Source organism: Passer domesticus, chromosome 2, assembly GCF_036417665.1.
Source record: "Passer domesticus isolate bPasDom1 chromosome 2, bPasDom1.hap1, whole genome shotgun sequence".
Taxonomy (NCBI): Eukaryota; Metazoa; Chordata; class Aves; order Passeriformes; family Passeridae; genus Passer; species Passer domesticus.
In genome coordinates this window covers 29,022,337-29,043,562 of record NC_087475.1, presented here as the reverse complement: position 1 = coordinate 29,043,562, position 21,226 = coordinate 29,022,337, and the positions used below count along the sequence as shown (strand labels likewise).

General features: G+C 37.3%; 1 protein-coding gene across 3 annotated transcripts in view; it reads left to right on the top strand.

The window, feature by feature from the left end:
* The window catches only part of NCK2 (NCK adaptor protein 2), an 84,123-nt gene that overhangs the window by 40,245 nt on the left and 22,652 nt on the right, over positions 1-21,226 (top strand). For all 3 annotated transcript variants that reach the window (XM_064407976.1, XM_064407977.1, XM_064407978.1), the window contains exon 3: positions 12,653-12,894. In XM_064407976.1, the coding sequence (XP_064264046.1) occupies positions 12,669-12,894 (226 nt within the window). In that variant the 5' untranslated portion in view covers positions 12,653-12,668. The remainder of the gene's footprint in view (positions 1-12,652; positions 12,895-21,226) is intronic.

Here is a 21,226-nt window from a genome sequence, read left to right as displayed (position 1 = left end):
TACTTTGTGGACTAGAAAGTTTAAAATTATTACAATTAAAATTGTTTTCTCACTTTCCTTCTGAGGTAGATTGATGGGGCAGTTTTTGGAAAACCAAATGATAAATTGCTTAAGACTATAGAGTGAATGTTGTCTAGAAATGGCCAATATATTCTTTTTTTTCCCATTTAAAAACTTTGGAAATAAATGGGTTTTTGAACTGAGCAAACATCTCTTCCTCTTTCTAGTTAAAAAGTGAATATATGATTTTTCCATTGGGGAACAGAAGGTCAGCAGTTCAGTTTTATTTTCAGCATTTTATAGACAGTTTAAAGTGAAATCCCTTGAAAAGTAGGTAGCGGTGTTTCAAGGGATTAGCAGTAAAACATAGCAATCCACAGTGATTCTGAGCTTTGTCCTTCTGTGCGAGATCAAGGTTAAACTTCTTATGTCTGAGGACTGTTCTTTGTTTATACAATACAGAAATGTACTAATACTGCCAGTGAAGTATAACTCCTGCAGACCATTGAATGTTTGAGCTATGGGAAAAGAAGCAGCAGTGGAAGAAAATCTTTCAAACAGTTTTTTTTTTTTTTTTCTTGTAATCTTGAAAGAAATTCAAGGATGTCTCCTTTATAAAATCTCATGGTGTTCACCATGTCCTGAGTGGCTGGCTGGTTTAATTTTGAGAAGGAACGTTTACTGATAGTAAGGATGAAAGTCTGTGAACAGGAGTATACTTAATTTTTTCTTTCTCAGAGCATGGATCACCAGTCTGTCATACAGCTAAGGTTACTTAAATGTCCTCTCAGTAGAGCATCTGGGGTTTTTTTCTGACCTTGTGTACTTGGCTCCCTCCTACTCTGTTTTTGTAGAGCTGTGGAGAGGTTGTTAGGTGTGAAATGGTTTGTAATTTTTCCTTATGTAGACACCTAAGGTATGTTTTATTCTTCCTGGACTTTCCCTTCTCTTTTATCTTGTTTGTTTTTTGATTCATGTGTTTATGAATAGAGAGGTAAACTTAAATGCTGTCTGCTGGGAGAAGTGGAGAGAGCCATCCAGAGCAACAGCAACAAACATTAAGCTTATCTGTGTCTCTGACTTTGTAGAAACACTGAAACACCCATAAACCAATGCAGAGATATGGTCATTAATCATTGCTGCTGTTTTAGAGGTGAGATGAGGTCACCTTTCCTAAAGTTTTCTTTAGGGCTGCAGAGTTTATTAACTGCATCATTTTTTCTGGAACTGCTTTTAAAAGAGTTCAGGAAAAGGTGAGCCAATGCTCTTTTCTGGCCCTCTTGCCATATCTAAATATGAGGCAGTTTGAGATTCTGTTGTGTTTACTCTGCAGCCAAGAAAAATGGGCCAAAAAAGCTGCCGCCTTTCTGTTTGTCTCATATTGTTTGTAGTCAAAAGGTCTGAAGACACTCTCTCTGCACAGTCTGGGTATTCCCACTGCTGTCTAGAATGTAGCATTGCTCTTGGTTGCCTTCAACATAAAGCAAGAAGACTTTTTGCACTAGTAGTGGAAAAAATCACCACAGGTTGGGTTATTCACAGTCACTGCATTTGCATTAAGCTGCTGATGGAGGCAGAAAAAACCCTTGCATCTGCTGCCTGTACTTGCCTGAGCCCTGCCTGCTGCTGGGGATTGCAGCAGCAGGTGCAGGAAAGGAGCTTGAGGGCAGATGGCACAAGCACAGGGAGGGCAAAGGCTGGAGGAAGGGCTGGCCAAGAAGAGGGATTTTAGCCAACTGTCTGTTGTTGGAGTTGCTTTATATTCAGACTTTTTTTTTTCTTCTCATCTTTCAACAAATTAAAATCAGCAAAGATGACAGTTCACATTCCCTGTGTTTTCTGGTAAGTATCTAATAAAAGGGCATGGAAAGTCTTCAAGATACCTTCTTCCAAAGGGAAGGGAAATACCTTCTTCCAAAAATACAGTCTGCGATGAAACAGTAAAAATAATCTAACTGCCAAAATCCTCTTGTTGTTGTTTTTTGGGTTTTTTTTGCTTGATATCTAGAATATTGCTGGTACTGTCTGTTAATTTTTGTCCTGTTTTCTGAATGACATACAGATACACATTTCTTGAAAACATCACACCTCCCAAACAAACTGAAACATGTTTGTTTGGTTTTCTTAATCCCTTAAGGTTGTCATCCTATGTTTATGGAAAGAATTTGAGCTAGGTTTTTCTCACAAGCCCTTTACCTGTCTGTTGGTGACTATACTAAACTTAAAGACTTGATGTAGGGTTTTCTCTGTAATTTCTATTACTAGTCCTATTTATCTTCTAAGCATAGGTAGGTTATAAGGCTTGTAGCTAGTATTGTGTAACTGTAACATGAGCTGCTATAATACCAACTTGTTCCTGTAGAATACCAGCTTTTTGTACTTTGAAATAGAACTTTAAATTTAAATCATCTTTCAGAAGCTGAAAACGAGCACTGCCTACTTTATAACAGTCACACTGTTCCATAAAAGGCTACAGAAATATTCTTTTCAAGTAAAACATCAAAAGACTTTTAAAAAAATCAGCATCCTGAGACAACAGAGCCCTAATCACGTAAATAGAAAAGATTGTACTTAGTATTATGTGTTTTAAAGTCTGCCACGTTGATTAAGCATTTGTATCTTGAACTGCACCAGATGAGGAAATTTTATGGTATAGCAGTATTACTAATGAAAATGTTAAAAAAATATTGAACTGGGAGAGTTAGCTTGTGTGAAAGTAACGACATAAAACAGGAGCGCATAAAATTAGAGTGGTATTGCATGATTAGTAGGCCAGAACTCAGATTTGCGTTCTGTTGTTGCAGCAGCCTACGTTATAACAGCCTGGATGGCTTTCTCTTTGTACCACCAGGGAAGTTAGCAGCCCAAAGTATCTGCTACTTTTCCTAGAATCACAGAATATTTAGGATTGGAAGGGACCTCTAAAGGTCATTGAGTCCAACCCCTCCTGCAGTGAGAAGGGACATCTTCAAGTAGATCAGGTTGCTCAGAGCCCTTTCTAATCTTGAATATTTCCAGGGATGGAGCCTCTTCCACGCCTCTGGGCAATCTGTTCCAGTGTTTCACCACTCTCATAGTAAAAAAAAAATTTAAAAAAAAAATTCTTTCTTATATCTGGTCTAAATCTACTGTCTTTTAGTTTAAAACCATTGCCCCTTGTCCTATCCCAATAGGCCCTGCTAAAAATCTGTCCCCATCTTTCTTATAGGCCCCCTTTATGCACTGGAAGATTCTATAAGGTCATCTTTTCTCCAGGCTGTGCAACCCCAACTCTCTGAGCCTGTCTTCATGGAAGAGGTGCTTGTACCCACCGATGATCTCGGTGGCCCTCCTTTGGACCTGCTCCAACAGGTTCGTGTCTTTCTGTGCTGAGGGCCCCAGATCTGGATGTAGTATTCTGGGTGGAGTCTCACCAGAGCAGAGTAAAGGGGCAGAGTCACCTTTGACCTGCTGGTCCTGCTGCTTTTGATACAGCCCAAGATGCAGTTGGATTTCTGGGCTGCAGGTAGACATTGCTGGGTCATGTCCAGGCTTTCATCTACCAATGGTCCACAGTCCTTCTCTATAGAGTTGCTGTCAATCCCTGCATCCCCCAGCTTGTACTGGTGTGGAGTTGCCCTGACCCAGGCATAGTACCTTGTACTTGGCCCTTTTGAACCTCCTCAGGTGAGTATGGGCCCAGTTCTTGAGCTTGTCCTTGTCCCTCTGGATGGAATCCCATCCTTCAGTTTTGTCAGCTGTAGTTTGGTGTTATATGTGGACTTGCTGAGGATGTGCTCAATTCCCCCATCTGTGTCACTGATGAAAACATTGAACAGTGCTGATCACGGTAAGGACTCCACTTGCTTCTTATCTCTATCCAGACACTGAGCCATTGATCAATGTCCAAATACCCTCTGGATGTGACTATCCAGCCAATTCCTCATCCACTGAGTAATCTATGCATCAAATCCATATCTGTCCAATGTAGAGAGAAGGGTGTTGTGGGGGACTGTGTCAAAGGCCTTACTGGAGTCCAGACAGACAACATCTGTATCCTTTCCCTTATCTGTAGTTGTAGTCACTCCATCATAGAAGGCCACTAAGTTGGTCAGGTAGGGCTTGCATTTGGCAAAGCCACTTTCTCACAAAACCATTAGCAATTTTATTCCTATTTGGTATTCTCCAAGTCTTATGTTGTGCTTCTTCTTGCAGCTTTTGACATTGTATGCCTCAAATTATGACTCTGTATTAGCCTGAATAATGGGTAGCTATGACTGCGAAGTGATTTTGGCTTTCAAGAAAGGAAGGAAAATGTGAGCTGGAAAATTGCCCTTGCTGCATTCATTGTGCTTGGCAGTCTCTTCTTTTAGGGCATCCTCCCCCGGTCCTGTACAACAGGCACTTGTGCTACACCTACCTGCTGAAGTGGAGCTTAGAGAGCTGGAAAAACCTACAGCCATCAGATATTGACAGGACTAGGAATGTCGACTGCAAGCAAAACATAAGTGAGTCTTGCTTAGGAGATGCAGCCTTTTTTGTTTAATACTATTCCTTTTCCTTAAATGTTGAGTTTACATTTGAAGCAGTCCCTGCTTGCTTATTTCACCTGAGCAGACTCATTTGTGTGATTGACATCATGAAAACATTGGATAAGAAATTCTCTTACTAACATCTTTTTATATGTTTTTAGATAAACACACAAAGATTTTGTTTTTGTTGAATGTGAAATGCTATACTGACTGCTTAGCAGGAAAGATGTATTTGTGGGTGTTTCTAACATATATTCTCCTTTATTTCTTCGTCTGCCTTTTAAAAAGACTTTTAAGCCACTTACAAGACAAAAAAAAAGTGCTTAAGCTCTGTGCTCTATTGGAGCTATGCAGAAATTCGTTACCACTAAACTATTCTTGAGGTTTCCTGTTTTCAGTTGTTCTGCAATGAGAGATACAAGGTGCCGGCGTGTAGCTGCAGCTGTATTAGAGATTGGGTTATCAGATCTGTTGTGGGGCTGGGAGAGGCCAACCTTGCCTGGCAGCTGTCAAAGGCATTTGGCTGCAGAAACAAGCTCCAGCCCTCGTATCACTGTGCCTGTAAATGGTGGCTGGCCACACCAAGGGGACAGGCTCGGAGGTGTGTAGGTAGCAAGGTCAAGTTAGTACTGCTCTAAACTACTGGTTAATTATGAGTGATCCTTCACCCTTTTGGAGATATACCACCCAATTATGTTAACAAAGACTATCGTCTAAAAGCCCCATGCTTTCTGTGCCTGTAGAATGAGACTGTGGCCGGGCTGTCCTGCCTGGTGCACAGGCTGGAGCACCTCTGGTGCCATTAAGTGTTACACCAGCCTGATCACCTTCACCCTTTCATTTATGCCTTTCTGATTGTTTTTTAATTTTTTTCTCCCTAAGTGACTTGAAAGGAAACCAAGTGTTTTTTGTGCTTCAGAACAAATGTCTCAGTGCTGCCAGAAAAGCTCATGGCATCTACTGAGCCTGCCTTTGAGTTATTCCTGCATTATGGCTATCCCTCAGCTGATTGATAAATCTATCCAGCTTGGATGGATAGGTAGATGTAAACCAGGATCTCAAAAGAAGTGGAAAAAACAAATTCAGGGAATAGCTAAAACTGTAATAGCTTTGTGGATGTTTCTGATATCTTGGGGTGCATTTGAACATTAAAAGTGTTTTAATTTTTCTTATTACTTTTATATGCTAGTTAATGACAAAGAAGAAAATGGTTGTCTCTGAAAAATAATCCCATATGTAGAAATAAGTATTAAACCTTTTTTTCCTGCATCATATGCAGTCAACTTAATATTCTATCTAATTCTGTACTTATACTTTTGCTAATATTTAAATTATTCCAAGGCAGTTTTAATACCTTTTTTATAGTTCTTGATGAGCTGAATTTTATTTTCAGTACTTTCAGTTTGCATTTCTGGACTTGAGCTTATTGCTGTCAGTTGTTCCTTTTCAGGGAAAGGACCAGGGAGAGGGAACACAGAAAACCTCTAGAGGTTTTTATTTCATTTTTTAACAGATTACTTTGTAACCAGTTCTTTTGTAAGTGCTAAATTGTGAGAGTAGGTTGCAAATTGTAATAAAATGTTCCTCCTTTGCAGTGGATGAATTTATTTACATCTTTGTTCACATTTATTGTTTCACAGCCTTCCACTCATCTTTGCTTTCAGTGTTGGAAAACTGACCCCCTAAAATACAGACAGCAGCATCTATTGATTGTGACTGTGTCTTCAGTTTGCACATCAAAGTAAATTAGATAATAATTACTTGCACTTACTCAGCTATCACTTTTAGTTCTGTAATCAATGCATCCTAATGAGACCTAATAGTGAATCCCCCAAATTAATTGTAAAGCTTGTGCTAAAATGGTCAACTATTTTAGGCTGCCTTGGTGTGGGGTGTGTTTTTGCTCAGGTATGGGTTTGACACCTCAGAACCACATAGCTGGGTGATGAATGCCTGTTCACTACAACTATTTAGTTAACTTCCTTTAAAAGAGAGAGAGTAGTCTGATGCAGTGACCTCTTTCCAAAGAAATGTGTCTCTTGGGGTGAGTTGACACACATTATATGAAGTATTAAAGTGTTAAACTGCAAAAGCAGTTAGATAAAGTGGCCTTTATGTGTTCCATCTCTATTTGTCCAAGCACCAGCAAATAGCTCAAGTAACAAAGCATGGAAAGGGTTCTACTAGTTAAAACAAAGGTTATAATTATAACAACTGGTAATAATTTGGGTCAATTTATTTACTCTTTTTAAACCACTTCATTTTGAGATTTTCTTGTAGAAATCATTAGAGATATGTCTTCCTTGGTTTGGGTTAACTTTGACCTTTCATGAAGGAGGTGATATTTTCCTGTTTCTACTGGAGATAGCTAAAAGTATATCCAAAAGGTGTATTCCTTTTCACAAGTGTTTATTTGAATTCACATTACTGGTTCTTTTTAATGCCTTCTGAGTTCTGTATTTGTGTTAGTGTTTTACTGGTCCTTGAGAACTGAACAAAACAATTTCAAATGTAAAGATGTCTTTTTTGAAATCTTTCTCTATGTCAAAACTTCATCTAGGCTGATTTAAGAAAATTAACCACACACCCACTCATGCAACAAAGAAAAAACTGTTGGTGAAAACAAAACTTCAGATTTCCTGAAAATGTAGGCAGGCTTACCAGAGATTGCATCATCATAAACAAGAAAGCTTCAGATTTGGAGTGTACTTCAGATGAAGCGATCTAACAGAAGTTATTAATTGCAGAACACAGTAAGCGCATCCAGGTACTATGAAACAAGTCTGCATAAACACAGACTTTTGAAAATCTATTTTCTGCAATTGTATTACCTTAGAGGACTGAATATTGCCTATTTGCCATAGCTTATGAAAGATTAAACAGTTGAGCACTAGGTAGCCAGGCTGTCAGCAACAAATGCTGCACGTTCAAAGCACATTTTGATTTTTCAGAGTTTGGGGACAGGAGGACAGGTTGTTCAGCCTTCAAATCTTATAGAAAACCGTGATACATCATTAGTTAATTTTCCATTCTTCCCATGTAATTAACTAAATATCATATAGTACTTATGTTTTACTTAATGTTGTATAGCAATTAGATGCTATACATGTAAAAACCTCTGTATCAATTCTGTCCCTTTCTTCCCATGTGTCTTAAGAAGGCATCCAATTCCAGAACAGTCTGTTATATCAATCTATTATTAGAATTTTTGCTTGTTCCCTTGGTGAGGGATTACATTTCAAGCATTACTGTCAGTCATTTTTCAGTGATGTTCCTTTATGCAAAACAAATTGTGAACAAGGAGAGCAACTGCTTCCTTTCTCACTGCATCTTTGCCTTCTGTTTATACTGTCCTAACTAACCCTGATATAACTATGAGCCTTCCTCTTGAGGCCAAGAAAAGATGCTGCTTTTGTACCCACTGGACTAAGGCATTAAACTAGTTGTAGTGTTAACTTGTGTCAGTCTGTAGGAGAAGATTGCAGTTTGGTTGGCATGCTGGTAAGAGTCCTTTCCTTTTGGTCATTGTGAGAGAAATGTGTTAGTCCTATATGGGGAGGGGGAGAGAGTGAGGATTGGAATCCCAGCCTGGTAAAAAGAGAAGGGTTCTGCATAACAATTGTTTGCATTTTGGTATTTAAAATGACACCAACTGAATAAATCTTGCACATGAAGAATCACTAGTAGATTTACAAGGTTGTTGGAGCAAGTTCACTTAAGTTCCTCTACCTTTACATTTCCATAATCTCAAATATTACTTGTATGGTTCAGTTTTAAGGATGGCTTCAAAATGGTATAGGTGTTTCTTTGTTTAGCTTGTTTTTCCTGTCATTGCTAAGTTATTGGATTGTTGATAGTTTATTGAACATAACCTTTTCCTTTCTGGACTTCCTTCTCATAAAGTCATACAGAAGCTACAGTACTAGGTGCTCCACCAATGTCTGCATTTATTCTGCCATATGCTTAGTTAATGTTCCTCACCTGTCTGAGCAGACTTTCAGTACAGCCATAACTGCCTTGACTTTGGCTGAGTTTTTGTTCATTACCTTCTTGGCTGTGCAATTTTTCAGTTTTTGCACTCTCTCCCAAGGATAATTTTCTGTAGAAAAATTTTCATGTGTGCTTCTGCAGTAGGGCAGCTTCCATTGAAGACAAGATTCCTTTCCTAACAAAACCTAGGCTGAAGGGAAGTAACTAAGTGGCTGAAAATACATCAGCTCAATCTAAGTTACATTAGTTTTAACATTTCAGCAAAAATACAATGTTGGTAAAATAAATTAGTTCTGTGAGACTGATAGCAGTGAAGGAATTGCTGCATTAAAAGGAATTAGAGTTGTGTATTATTATTACAAGAATTAATTTTTGAAGGTCTGGGTTGTGGAGTTGTGTTTGCTCTAATTTACTGTGGTGTCTTCATTTTGGATTGTTTTTGGTTTTTGAGGTTGGAAGTTGGATTGCCATAGAAGTAAAACAAATGACCACTTGATGTGGTAAGGTAAAAGCCAGTGTCATGTGAAACAATATTGTATGGAGGAAAGACTTACAGTTCCTTGCAGGACTGTATTATATCTATATTTCAAAGCTTTTCACTAGTGCTTTTAGTGTGGAATGTTGTTCTGTCAGGTAGGAGAAGACAACTTAGTATTTCAGCACTAGGACTTCTGAGCTTTTTTGAGAAGGAACTTTCCAAAATGTTGTACACTTTTAGCAGTAATGGATTTTCATTTTCTTGATGTGAAGGAATCTTATGTTGCTATTAAAATCTTTGGGTACTGTAGTATGTTTTATTTTGCAGTACATAAGCAGTACACTGAAGAAATTTCATGCTTTCAGTCAGTGTCAAGTTTTTACGGTACTCTCAGATGCTTTGGGAGAGTGTGTTATTGTGTTTTCTTTTCATTTTCCCCCAAATCTTGTTATGTTGTCTGCTTATAATCTTTTATTTGGCACAGGGCTGTGTTGCAGGAGCGTTTCAAAACTATTACCTCTACAGCATTCCTTCTGGGAAACAAATATGTCCTTATTTGTATACTAGGTAATCTTAGCTCTGCTGATGTCACAGGAAGAGCCATATTGGCCTTGATGGAGGCGGTCTAATGATGTAATCATAAGAAAATAATTTGAAGAACTTTAATGTATTTTCCCACATAAAAAAAAAAACCAAAAGAAAACAAAACAAGCAAATAAACCCAAAATGCAAAACAAAATTTGCTCCCCCAGAAAGAACAAACTTAAAACTAAAAAAATAACACAACACAACTGAATTGCACACACATGTACACAGCTTTAAATGGACAAATATTTAGCTGCAATTACATTACGCATTTTGACTCTAAATCCTGTCTCCACTTGGGAAGGAAAGTTTGTGCCACTAAACATTTACTAAAACCTGGACTACATCACTGAAAGGGGTTATGTGTGAGCATGGTGCTCAGGAAACTTGACTTCTCTATACCAGAATGCTTCTGCCAAAATTGCATCATGCAAGGGGTCTGCTTGTGAAATGACAGCATTTCTCAGGCATTGTGACAGTTTGACGTGTCTACACTAATGGGAATTTAAGAAATTGAGTAGGTTTGAGCACCCTGTCCTGGGTAGTTTCAGAGGACTACAGTTGACATTGTCAGCCCTGGTAGATAGTTTCTTCTTGTGCTTCTGTCCTTGCCCAACACCATGGGGAAATACTTGATGAGTCTTACCATAGGGGTCAATTCAAATTGTTTTTTTCTTTAGAGGTATAGGAAGAGTATAATAGTTTTCCACTAGTCACTCTAATATTATTCCTAATGTGGGTTTTTTTGTTATAAGATGCTGTAATATTGATAATTTTGACTTGCCTGTATTGTGAAAATAACTTTTTTTAGAAGGGGAGTCCATGTAGTGGCAACATCATCAACCAGCTGCACTGATGATGTCCTATTTCTTCATGTTCTCCATGTCCCCAGGAATAGTAAGAATTGACCATTTTACAATTGCTGAGATAAAATAAACCAACCTAAATTGGAGAGATAGATTATATTGACAACATCAGCCTCCAGAACATGTTTGATTGCAGTCCCCTGTGGCTACATCAGCTTATCGACCTGTAGGCTCTGTCCATTTTATGTCAGTCAGAAAGCAGGGCAGTTTATTGGAGACTGAGGTCCAAAGTTCAGACTCTTCTCTATCATTGTCAGAATGGATTATTATTTTAGGAGGAAAAAATGGTTGAATGGTTGCTGACTTATTTCTTGTAAAACTATCATTTCCACTGCATAAGTCACAGCCTGTTTGAGCTGTAAGGACTGTGCTTCTCAGCTCTTCAAAGCATCATAGTCCTTTTTAAATTCGTCTTGGGGACCTCAGCCATGCAAATGAATATTTGAATAATGTTTTAATTGTTGTATGTTCTTTCTGGTTTTTGATTGGAAAATGAGAACTTAAGCCTGTTCGACTCAGCTTCAGATTTTCAAAAATCATGTCCTGCCTTGGCTATGAAGGGTTATTTTGCTGGTGTTTGTCAGCAAATGGCAAGCATAGCTTTTTTGCTGTCAAATGGTTTAGCAATTGTAGCTCAGGCCTATATTACATTCTCCTGGAAACAAAATTCATTATAAGAAGAGGCTATTAATTTATGATAGGGTCCACTATTATGTTTTCTGATGATAGAGTAAATAAGTAAAGCACTTATTTTTCCTAGAGTAGATAAGCTGGGTTGTCTGGCATGCAGTTTTCACAGTTTGTACTGTAGCTAAAGGGGGAAGTGTGTGTTTGCTTGTGTGTGTATTTACAGACTGCAGAAGGAATCCTTTTGGCATATAGGTGATATAATTTATATACTAAAGAGAATTTCTGAATGAAGCTTGGTTTTTAATTACCTTTCTGTCACATAAACTACTAGGTATTGGAGAATATAGGATTGTGGACTTCCGAGACCTAAGCAACAAAGTCAAATATTACAGAACTCTTTGGACATTAATAGTTTGAAGTACTTTTGCACCTTTTTCTACTAATCTGTAGTTTAAATGAAATCTACACCTTTTATTTAAAAAAACCCAAAATCGTATACATTGATTTTCAAATATGTTCTCACCTCCTACTCTCTCTGTCCTCCTCCACTTCCCTCTCTCCCAGCCTCCACAGCAGCAATTAGAACATTTTAGGTGACTTCTCAGAATTTAGAAGGTAAAATCAACGTGTCTCTGTTGGCATTATAACGTATTTGAATGTCATTGGTACTAGCATTGGACTTTTTCTTGCATGCTATTTTGCTGCCTCACATTGTTCCTGGTAATTGCTGGGATGCGTAGGAAAACGTGGAGGCATGCAGCTGTCTTTGTGCAACTGACAAATAGCTTTGAAAAATATCATTGTTCTTACAGGTAAGTGAGAGAAAGACAGCTCATTCAGTCTTAATGGAATTCTGGATATGTTTCAAGTAGGGAAGAAGTGAAATCCAGTGGGTGCTCTTTTCCACCCTGCTGACTAATGCCCGGTGCAGGACATTAGCTGGGATCTTCCTGGGAACAAAGGGAGGGGTGACGACTCTTAAAGGCAGTTTTGTGCTGCCTGCACAAAACGGTGAACAAAGGCTTGCTAAAGACAGTACCCTCTTATTGATGGCAGACTTCCCTGCTGGGTTGCATTCCTTCTTCAATTATTTCTTAACTTTCTACTGAATAAAGGTGAACAACTTTGTTTAAATGCAGAAAACTTATACGTGTGAAATTAGTATGAGGATGCAGAACTAGTGCAGAGGGAAAATACATTTTTGCAATGCTGCTGTTTTATTTTTTTTTCTCAGATCAGAACTTGGAATGCCACATGTGCAATACTTTTATAATGCTATATGCAAAAATTAAATGGATTATATAAATAAGCTTCTGTTAGTATATATCCTTATAACATTTTATATACATTTGGAGGAAGTGAATGTAATACATAATGACTAGAATTTACTATCGAGATGTTGCCTTATTTTAGTGGCTGAAAAACCAAGAAAAGTCATTATGACTTCCCTGATTTTTAAGAGGGTTTTCCCTATATGATATTCTCATTTTCCCCTAGCCTTTTTCCTACTTATTTTGGAAGAATTCAAAGGAGAAAATGAGTAAGAATTATATGACAACATTTACTGAGGATGTTTTATTATTTTGTTGCAGAAGGACTCCATGAAAGATGACAGAAGAAGTTATTGTTATTGCAAAGTGGGATTACACTGCACAGCAGGACCAAGAACTTGACATCAAGAAAAATGAGCGTCTTTGGCTATTAGATGATTCTAAGACATGGTGGAGGGTAAGAAACGCGGCCAACAAAACGGGATATGTGCCATCAAATTATGTGGAGCGAAAAAACAGCTTGAAGAAAGGTTCTCTGGTTAAAAATCTAAAAGACACATTGGGTAAGTCCTTTTGTATTTTGGAATAAATATAGTAGACTTGATGAGTTTCAGGTTGGGAATGTAATGTGAATATAAGTATTCTTTAGCATGCGTGTTTGGATTGTCTTTATGCTTAGTTTGAGGTGACATGATGGGTAGATGATTGAGGGAGAGACAGAGAGAGTGGGTGTGGGTGGAGAATCAGGTGTAAAAATCTGTAATATGTTTCCTTGCATTGCATCCAGGAGAAAAAGATGTTACTTTTGTTACAGTTTTCAAAGGTTCTGTGTTTTCAGTGGCTGAAAAACTGAGTTTCATACACATATCAACTGCTGAATCCCCTCCTTTCATACTAACTCCTCTCACTTGAAAGATGAAGGATGTTAACTGGATTGTTCAGCACAGGTATCATAGCCAAAGCTAAATCACTTTATGAATGGGATTTTACAGTGTGGCTATATACAGTTAAGTTTCTGTGGTCTGAGATGTTCTGTCGGCTTCCAAGTCCTTCAGTATGTATTCTGTTTTCAACTTGCACATAAAGTCTTCACAACAGTATCTCATACACATAAAATAATCTAGCTTTGAAAATTTTTTTGTGTATTTTAAAGAAATCTATTTGAAAGTCAAGTGAAATGGTTTTTTTCCTCTTTGATTTTTAAAGACTGATTAAAAAGGGCTTTGCATACGGCTAGAAAAGGTTATAACCATAGTGCTAAGTTGTTGTTTTATGCCAGGAAAGCCTACTAGTGGTATTTTAGGATGTTATGAATAAAACAGGAACAGGCACATTAAAAGTGTTTTGAGGGGTTTTCTTTTGCTTTTGTTTTGATTTTTTTGCCTATGTTTTATGAAGTCTTACATAGAGAATTTTTTCTCTTGCTGACTGCTGTACAAAATGACTCTTCAATAGAAAAATTAGGATTCAGGGATTGGACTTACTAGAAAGTTAAAAGGTTCACTTAAAACATGGCAGTAGTTTATGCAGGATTATCCTGTGCTGATGTTGTTTCTAACAGGCTTTGTTTCTTAGTCACTCCTTCATTACCATGTCTTCCACTGCTGAGTTGCCATAAAGTACGTGGAAATTGGGGACTAGAGGATGGGTGGCAGGCAAACAAGGTCATAATAAAATTTACCATGGTAATATTTAGTACCACAGTCCTTTCTACAGATACTTTTGGAACATACTGATTATAGTGCCAGGAAGTGTGATTATGCCTTTTCAAAGATTAAACTCCCAGTTGTGACATTAAGCTCCTTTTATACAGATTTATATTGTTTAAAACATAAATACAATGCATGTCTTTTGTCTGAAAGGTACCTTAGGAAAGGATTGTAGTCCTGTTGTAATAATATATCAAGTGTTCATGTAAAATGTGGGCAATATTTGCTTGATGCAAAGACGTTTTTATTTATGTCCAAGAGAAATCTATTTAAGTGAAGGAATAGAGGTGTGTCCTAGCCTATGTGTGTGTTTATTTTCAGTCTTAGCAAAACTGCATGGTGCAGGGTACTTCCCTTCACTCTGGTGGTGAGTGATGAAAAGCTATGAGAAAAAAGCTTGGTGGTTTCATGGCTGAGCCATCCCTAGGTGTCACATCTCCTAAGCCTCAGCCTTTTGTGCACACCTGCATGGGTTTTTAAGTTCTGAAGCACAGTTACAACAAGTTATGCATTCCTTGTTCCCTTTCTAATGGTTTTGTCTGTGTGTTTGTTCAGCTGAGGCAGAAAGTGCCTTGTGATGGAGTCTGGACTTTGTGTGCTGTGGCCACACTTATCTGGTGAGCATCCAGACTGTAAAGCACCTCTCATGCTCTTTTATGCTCATGTACCCTGTGACAGTGAGAAAGTGCCTAAGGCATACCTTACTCACAAAAGCATTCAGAATATTCTTACTATCCACCCAAACGAGCTGGTGCTTAAGAGTTTTCTTTTTTAAAAGTTAAAGTGCTGTGAACTCCTTACCATAATGAAACATGTATGTGCTGTGATCTATGTATCTGTACAACTTTTTTACCTTTCCTGAATCAGTGTCCTCAACTAAACTGTAGTATTTAAGCCTTTCCTGTCTTGCTGTACAATAATTTCCCATTCAGAACAAGCAGAGCATGTGTCCTTCCTTAGAGGATCCATTGTTTTGAGAGGCCATCAAAAATGTACTCCTTTTTAAACAAAGGCTTGCAAATTGCAAGACTGATGCTTCATCTAGTGAAACAGCTTTTGAAAGTTTTGCTTTGCCCAGTGAAGCAAGTTCTTAAGTTCTTTTTATACAAATATGTCTAATGTATCATCACACCTGCCTCTCTAAAGATCACAAGAAAATTCTCATTAAAATACGTCCTAACCCAGCACAGTTGGGAATGGTGGTCATGAGTGTTAGTTGTTAAACCAAATCTGTTTACAACTTTGATCTTGGAGGTACTACCAAAATATCAGGTACTGAACTTAAAAAAAAAAAAAAAAAACCCAAAAACAAAAAAACCACCCCAAAACAGTGTCACTTAATAGTCAGTAATTAATCATGAATCCCGTCAAATCTCAGGAGAGCAACAGCAGACTCATAGCTGCTTCCAGTGACGTACCTGCACCCCCCTTTCATACTTGTGTCACTCAAGCGAATGGTTGTTCCCATGGAGATGCACTTTTCCCTGCCTCTTTCTTAATAGATTACATTTCCTTGTGTTAAAAAATAATTCATCTGAAAGCATCGTTGGCATGCTAATGATGTCATGTGTTGTCTATGTGATTACCTGTAGATATCTGCCACTCTTATGCTTATCCACATAATTACTGGTGCTTGATTTATATTTCTATATTCAATACATATGAAAAGTGCCAGCCATAGCTCAAATTGTGGCAGACCCCATAGGAGCTATAACTATTTAATTAATAGTTCCCCTCATTTGCTGTTGAAGATGCATCATCTGAATAGTTGTTCATCTCTGGCAATCTGTGTTCTAATGAAACTTTATGCCACCAGTTATGTTGGTGTCTTGTACACAAAAACCAAAGTACACCAAGAAATTTTACTATCTTTTCCAAATTGTTTTTATTGGGAAAACGTATAATCTCATCAGAGAATTAATTAATGCCTCTTTGATGCTAAAAAATAATTTTCCATGAACTGTTGAATGTCATTAATTATATCTAAACCCTTGAATATTTTATTAATAGAGTCCTATCAGCTTTACAGTTTTTTTGGCTCAGGGTTGGTAGAAGGTTGATGGACATATGGCTACCTAGAATAGGCAGCTTGATGTTTTAAAATATCAGCCCATTTTTAGCAATATCTTAAGGCTTTCTTGAACTTCAATTTTATTTTGGCATTTTTTGAAAAAAAAAAAAAAAATTTAAACAAAATGTGTTCAGAGACAGCTCTCCTAAATGTGTTGGGTGCTTATTAAAACGCTGATTAACACTTGTTTGGCATATGTTCATTAAATCAGTTTCTTGTGGACTGAAAAACAGCTCACCCAAAATCTCAAATGACCCCAGTACTTTCTGAAGAGATACTTTAGAATCATCCTATGCCTTTTCACAAAACAGTAGCCTTTTCTACACCGTTCATTTTGTCCTTGCCTTTCTAAGGGCTTCTCTATTCCATTGTATTTTCTTTTAGTCCTGACACCAGGGAATTTTCCATAACTTTTAACTTTTCTTAAATTACTTGGAGAAACTTTGAGTCTTGTAATTCTTTGATTGATGAATGTCTTGGTTTTGTCATTTTTCTACTTGTGTCTTAAATCTCTTTCTTGAGTGAGGTCTAATGAATACCCAGCTACAATGTTCTACTTTTAATTATGGAAATATAGTGTAGGCCACCTATTGAGTATTTTAAATGATTCATCTTCTCATTCCTTTTTTTGTCTTAACTGAGTGATACTGCAAGTAAAATGTTAATGACAGTTTGGCCATTTCAAATTGCTGTCTTCTGTTTGCTCATATTAAATGAAATCTGGTAATTATTACTATTCTTAAGGCAAAAGCCAGCTTCCATGCCTGTGATTAAAATTTCATCTTTATTCATTATAATGAAGCTTAAAATAGTTTCCTTTTACAGTATTTCTTTTGCGGGGAGGGTATTTTCAATACATTTTGAATAAGTCTTACTAAGCAAGAGACCTCCAGCATGCATCTTTTAAACTGTAATTTTCTGTAACATAATTCTTCCCATGTGCTGGGGGGTGGAAAGGAATTCCCAAATCCATTTGGTTGGAGTGGGTGTTTGCCAGCACCACCCCCAGAGCTGCCTCTGAGTGCAGCTCCACGGGTTTCCCCGTCTGCAGCAAAGATGATCTATGCCTGCTGGCTCATCTCTGTCATGCCAAACAGAAACCTTATCTGAAGGAAGCCAAAATAATTGAGAAGTCAGTTGTTTGTGTACTCAAAATAAAACTTCTACATTTTTTCCATCCCTTTGCAAGTCATTTTCCTGGCAGCAGCACAACTCCCCAGGCAGCAGCGTGCCATTAGTGACTGAAGCGTGTGATCCAACAGCAGGGTGCCATTTTCATGGGAATCCATGATTTTCTAAATGTTTTTGCTGTTTTTGCTGCTTTTGCTTCACAACCAGCGCTGCATATAGGCTTTTCTTACAAATTTCTGGTTGTGTTCCCTTTAGTGAGCAACTACATAAGAAACCTTGAGGACTCTTCTACTCTGCTCTTGGTATGGGTTTTTGAACAGGTGCCCTGCAAAAGAAAATGGTTTAATAGAATGTTGGGCACTAAGAATACAGGAGAGGTGTTTGCAAATCTGTAGGAACAATAGAAACAGATGAGTTTTGGTGGTGATGACAAATAACAGTAATCTTGATAGCATTTCACAGACATGTTTGAGTTGCATGAGAGGCTTTTTTAATGGATCCTTTATTGAGCTTCTGGAAGTCTGCAAAACTTTTCAGTAACTTTTCACTCAGTATGCCAGATCTGGAAAGTAAGGATTGCCAAGCGATATATAATGTAGAGAAGTCAGTTCTTGTTTGCATCAGTGTTCCTAGCAGGTTATTTCACAAGTGTTACGAGCATCCAGGAGTATTTCCTGTGTTTGTCAACCCCTGTGGTGTGTGTCTACCTGGATCAGTCTGTAGATCTGCAGGAGTCCCTGAATGCAATATATACTGGTGCTTTCAGGAATCAGCAGTTTTATATCTCTATCCTCTCCCCAGTTATTTTTATAGAAATACTGGGTTTTTTTCAAATTTATAACTTCATATTTTCTCATTTGAGGGCTACTTAGTACTGCTTTCTCGGTGCTCATTTTGAAATTGACAGGGAAGTTACCCTTTTTTCTTTGCAGAGTCACTGCCTAGTAAGAAGCAGAAATGAGGAATGGCTCACTCTTTAATGCAATGGTTTTTTTAGCAATGAAAAACTGTTCCTCATTACTGTTGCTTAAGAGGCTTGGTGGACTTCCTTTTTACATATAAATATTTCAACTCAGATTTAAACAATTGCCATCATATTATGTATAACATGGTTATGAAATCTCATTCACCAGTTAAGTTACCAACCTTTAAGTTCTGGTGTGTGTGTTACTGGCCTTTATTTTATTTTTTTTCTTGTTTGGTTTGATTTTGACTTCTTAAAAATGTCTTAGTGATCCAATTTTGGTAGCTCTGATGTGATATGTGTGGCAGATTTAACTGTATAAGGTGATATTTTGACATTCATCAGATAGCTTCTAAATCTTGTTTTAAGTATTGAAATTTGATTACTAAAGTCTTTCACTGGTGAAAGGTATTTATGACTCTAACATTGCAGGTTTTAGCTGAATATTTTCCAGTTCTTCCACACTAATTTTTAAAAGTGTGTAATCATAAGGAGTATGCACAGTATTTTTGGCAAAGTCATAGCACTAAATTGAGTCTCCAGTACTCTTTGGTTGATAAATTTGTTTGTCAGTGACCTGTCTGAGCCTCATCTACAAGATCACAGAAAACACATTAAATTTGTAATAGAACCAAGCACCAGTTTGAAAACATTTCTTAGTTCTTAATTAGTTATTTCCAATTATAGTCTTCTCCGGACACCATAAGGGCATAAAATTTGCCACAGAATGAAAGAATGGTGGAAATACAAATAAATATGGTATCACTGTATAAGTGTATTGTTGTATAGCACAGCCTCTTAAGCCTTGTAGATACAAACTATGTTAATAAAAACAGGTCAACCTTCCAAGACAGAGTCTTGAATCTCTAGAACTCCAAGCTTCCAGTGTTTTTGGCCTTCCTTGTCACCGACTTGTAAGAAATGCTAGTCTCTCCATTCAGAAACCAGCATTTAATAAAGATGATTTTAAAAAATAAATAACTTCTTAAAGTGTATAGCTACCTGTCAAATTATTTATTACGTATAAACATTCCTAAGAAGGAATTATATGAAGTTTTTGTTTAGCCAAACATCTCTACCTGAAATTAGTGATAAAATCAATCCCCTTGTAAGAATTCAGTAAAAGAACTTTTTCTGTGTCACTTATTGTTGCTTTGAAGCTTTCTAGCTTGCGAGAAGATGTGGGCATGACAGTAGTGGCATGTCTGCTTTGCTTCTTGGAGGATGGGATGAGAGTAAGTCATCTCTATTTGCACTTTAAAGGAGTTGCCACACAGGACTTTTAAGTTCAAATTCAGAGGAAGTAGTGGAAGTGTTTATATACAGCACAAATTCTTGCTCAATTTCCTAGAATAGCTCATTTCATGGTTGATTTTGTTTAACAGAAGCACTTTCTCTGCTGTGCTTCATCCTGCTTTGTAGCGGTGTTGCTCAGAGGGAACATGTTTGTTTGTGAGACAGTGTGGCAACAGTGGTGACTCTTCACCAGTGATGAAATTGAGGAGGTTTTGTGGTAGTAAGAGAAGTGATGTGAACTACTTTTAGGTGTGGCGTCCTTAGTTTCGGGGGAAAAATATTTGGAACAATTTCATTTCTTCCATGTTCACAGTAATAATAGATGATTATGGTTACATAGGTTGCTGAGAAAGGAAGAATGGGAGATGTTCACAATGATTTCAAACACAGGGAAGAGATTTCTTCTAGATTCCCTTCTAGAGCATGTGGAGTTAGCTGATGTCACTGGAGTGGTAGAAGGTGATTTGTATAATATGTAAATTAAATACTTTGCTGCTTTCTGGAAATATATCTGCCTCATAATCATCATTAAAACCTAGACTTGGTTAAAGTAGTAATTTTCACTTTATTGATTAACTTTGAAGATATGGAGACATACCCAATAGCAGTAGTTTTATGTATGGAAAATGACATAAGAACGCTGATGACTGGGTAGGGTGTGCCTTCTGACTATCAATTAGATACATAATCGCAAAAATTACATTAATTTTGAATTAGTGTTACTTATAAAACATTTAAATATTTATTTAGAATGCACAACAGACTCAGGAATTTATGGTTTTTAACCTACTGTACAGCCATAAATATTTAAATAATTTTGGTATGCATATCAACTATGTCCACTGAAAGTAACATTAAAGGAATCCAAGCCTCTGTTTGGTGGAACTGAAATCAGACTTTCTAAAAAATACTGTGTTGTAATTTCTAAAGAAACATCTGCTTGAGAAGGAAAAAATCTGAAGTTGCAGAGCAGACTAATGCAAAACAAACAAACAAACAAAACCACAACAAAAATCCCCAGTGAAAATTAAACACAAACTTAATGCCTTTTAAAGAGCTGAAAGCAAAGCATTTTGGTGACTATTCTGGAGAACTTATGGTACATTGTAATGCTTCTTTTATTGCTTGATAAGAGTTTCTCTGCTGGATATATGCACCAGGCCCTTTATCTGCTCCGAAGTGAAAATCCAAAAGCAGCAGTGAATGCAGAACCTGAAGCTTGTTGCAGTGCTAGCTTGTAATGGTTCAGAAGTTTGCTTTTTTCAGTTTACAATTGTATATATTGTATTCTGTTGAAGTTTTACCTTTATTGGGGTAGATCATTTAAAGGATGTGCTGCTTCAGGAATTTAAAAGAAAATTATAATGGGAACCATGATGTGTTGTACCTTTCAGCAGATTTTTCTACTGTGACAGTTGCAGTAAAATGTTGCAAGGCTGAAGGCATAAATAAGTCCTCTTATTTAGTATATATTGAGTAAATAAGTTTGTTCATTGTGTTAGAAGTTTTATCTAATAGGTATACTTTTCCCCCCTTTCCCATGCAGAATGTCTGTATGTGCTTGGAGGTACATTGGCATTTACAGATCAAAGAATGAGCCTTTATTTTATTCATAATTATGTGTGAAAAGATAAAAGGATCCCCTTAACTCAGTGTGGCTGTGTGTACTGATGTCTTTGGTATTATTTCTCTCAGTTGTCACCTTGGAGGACCCTTGGTTTTGC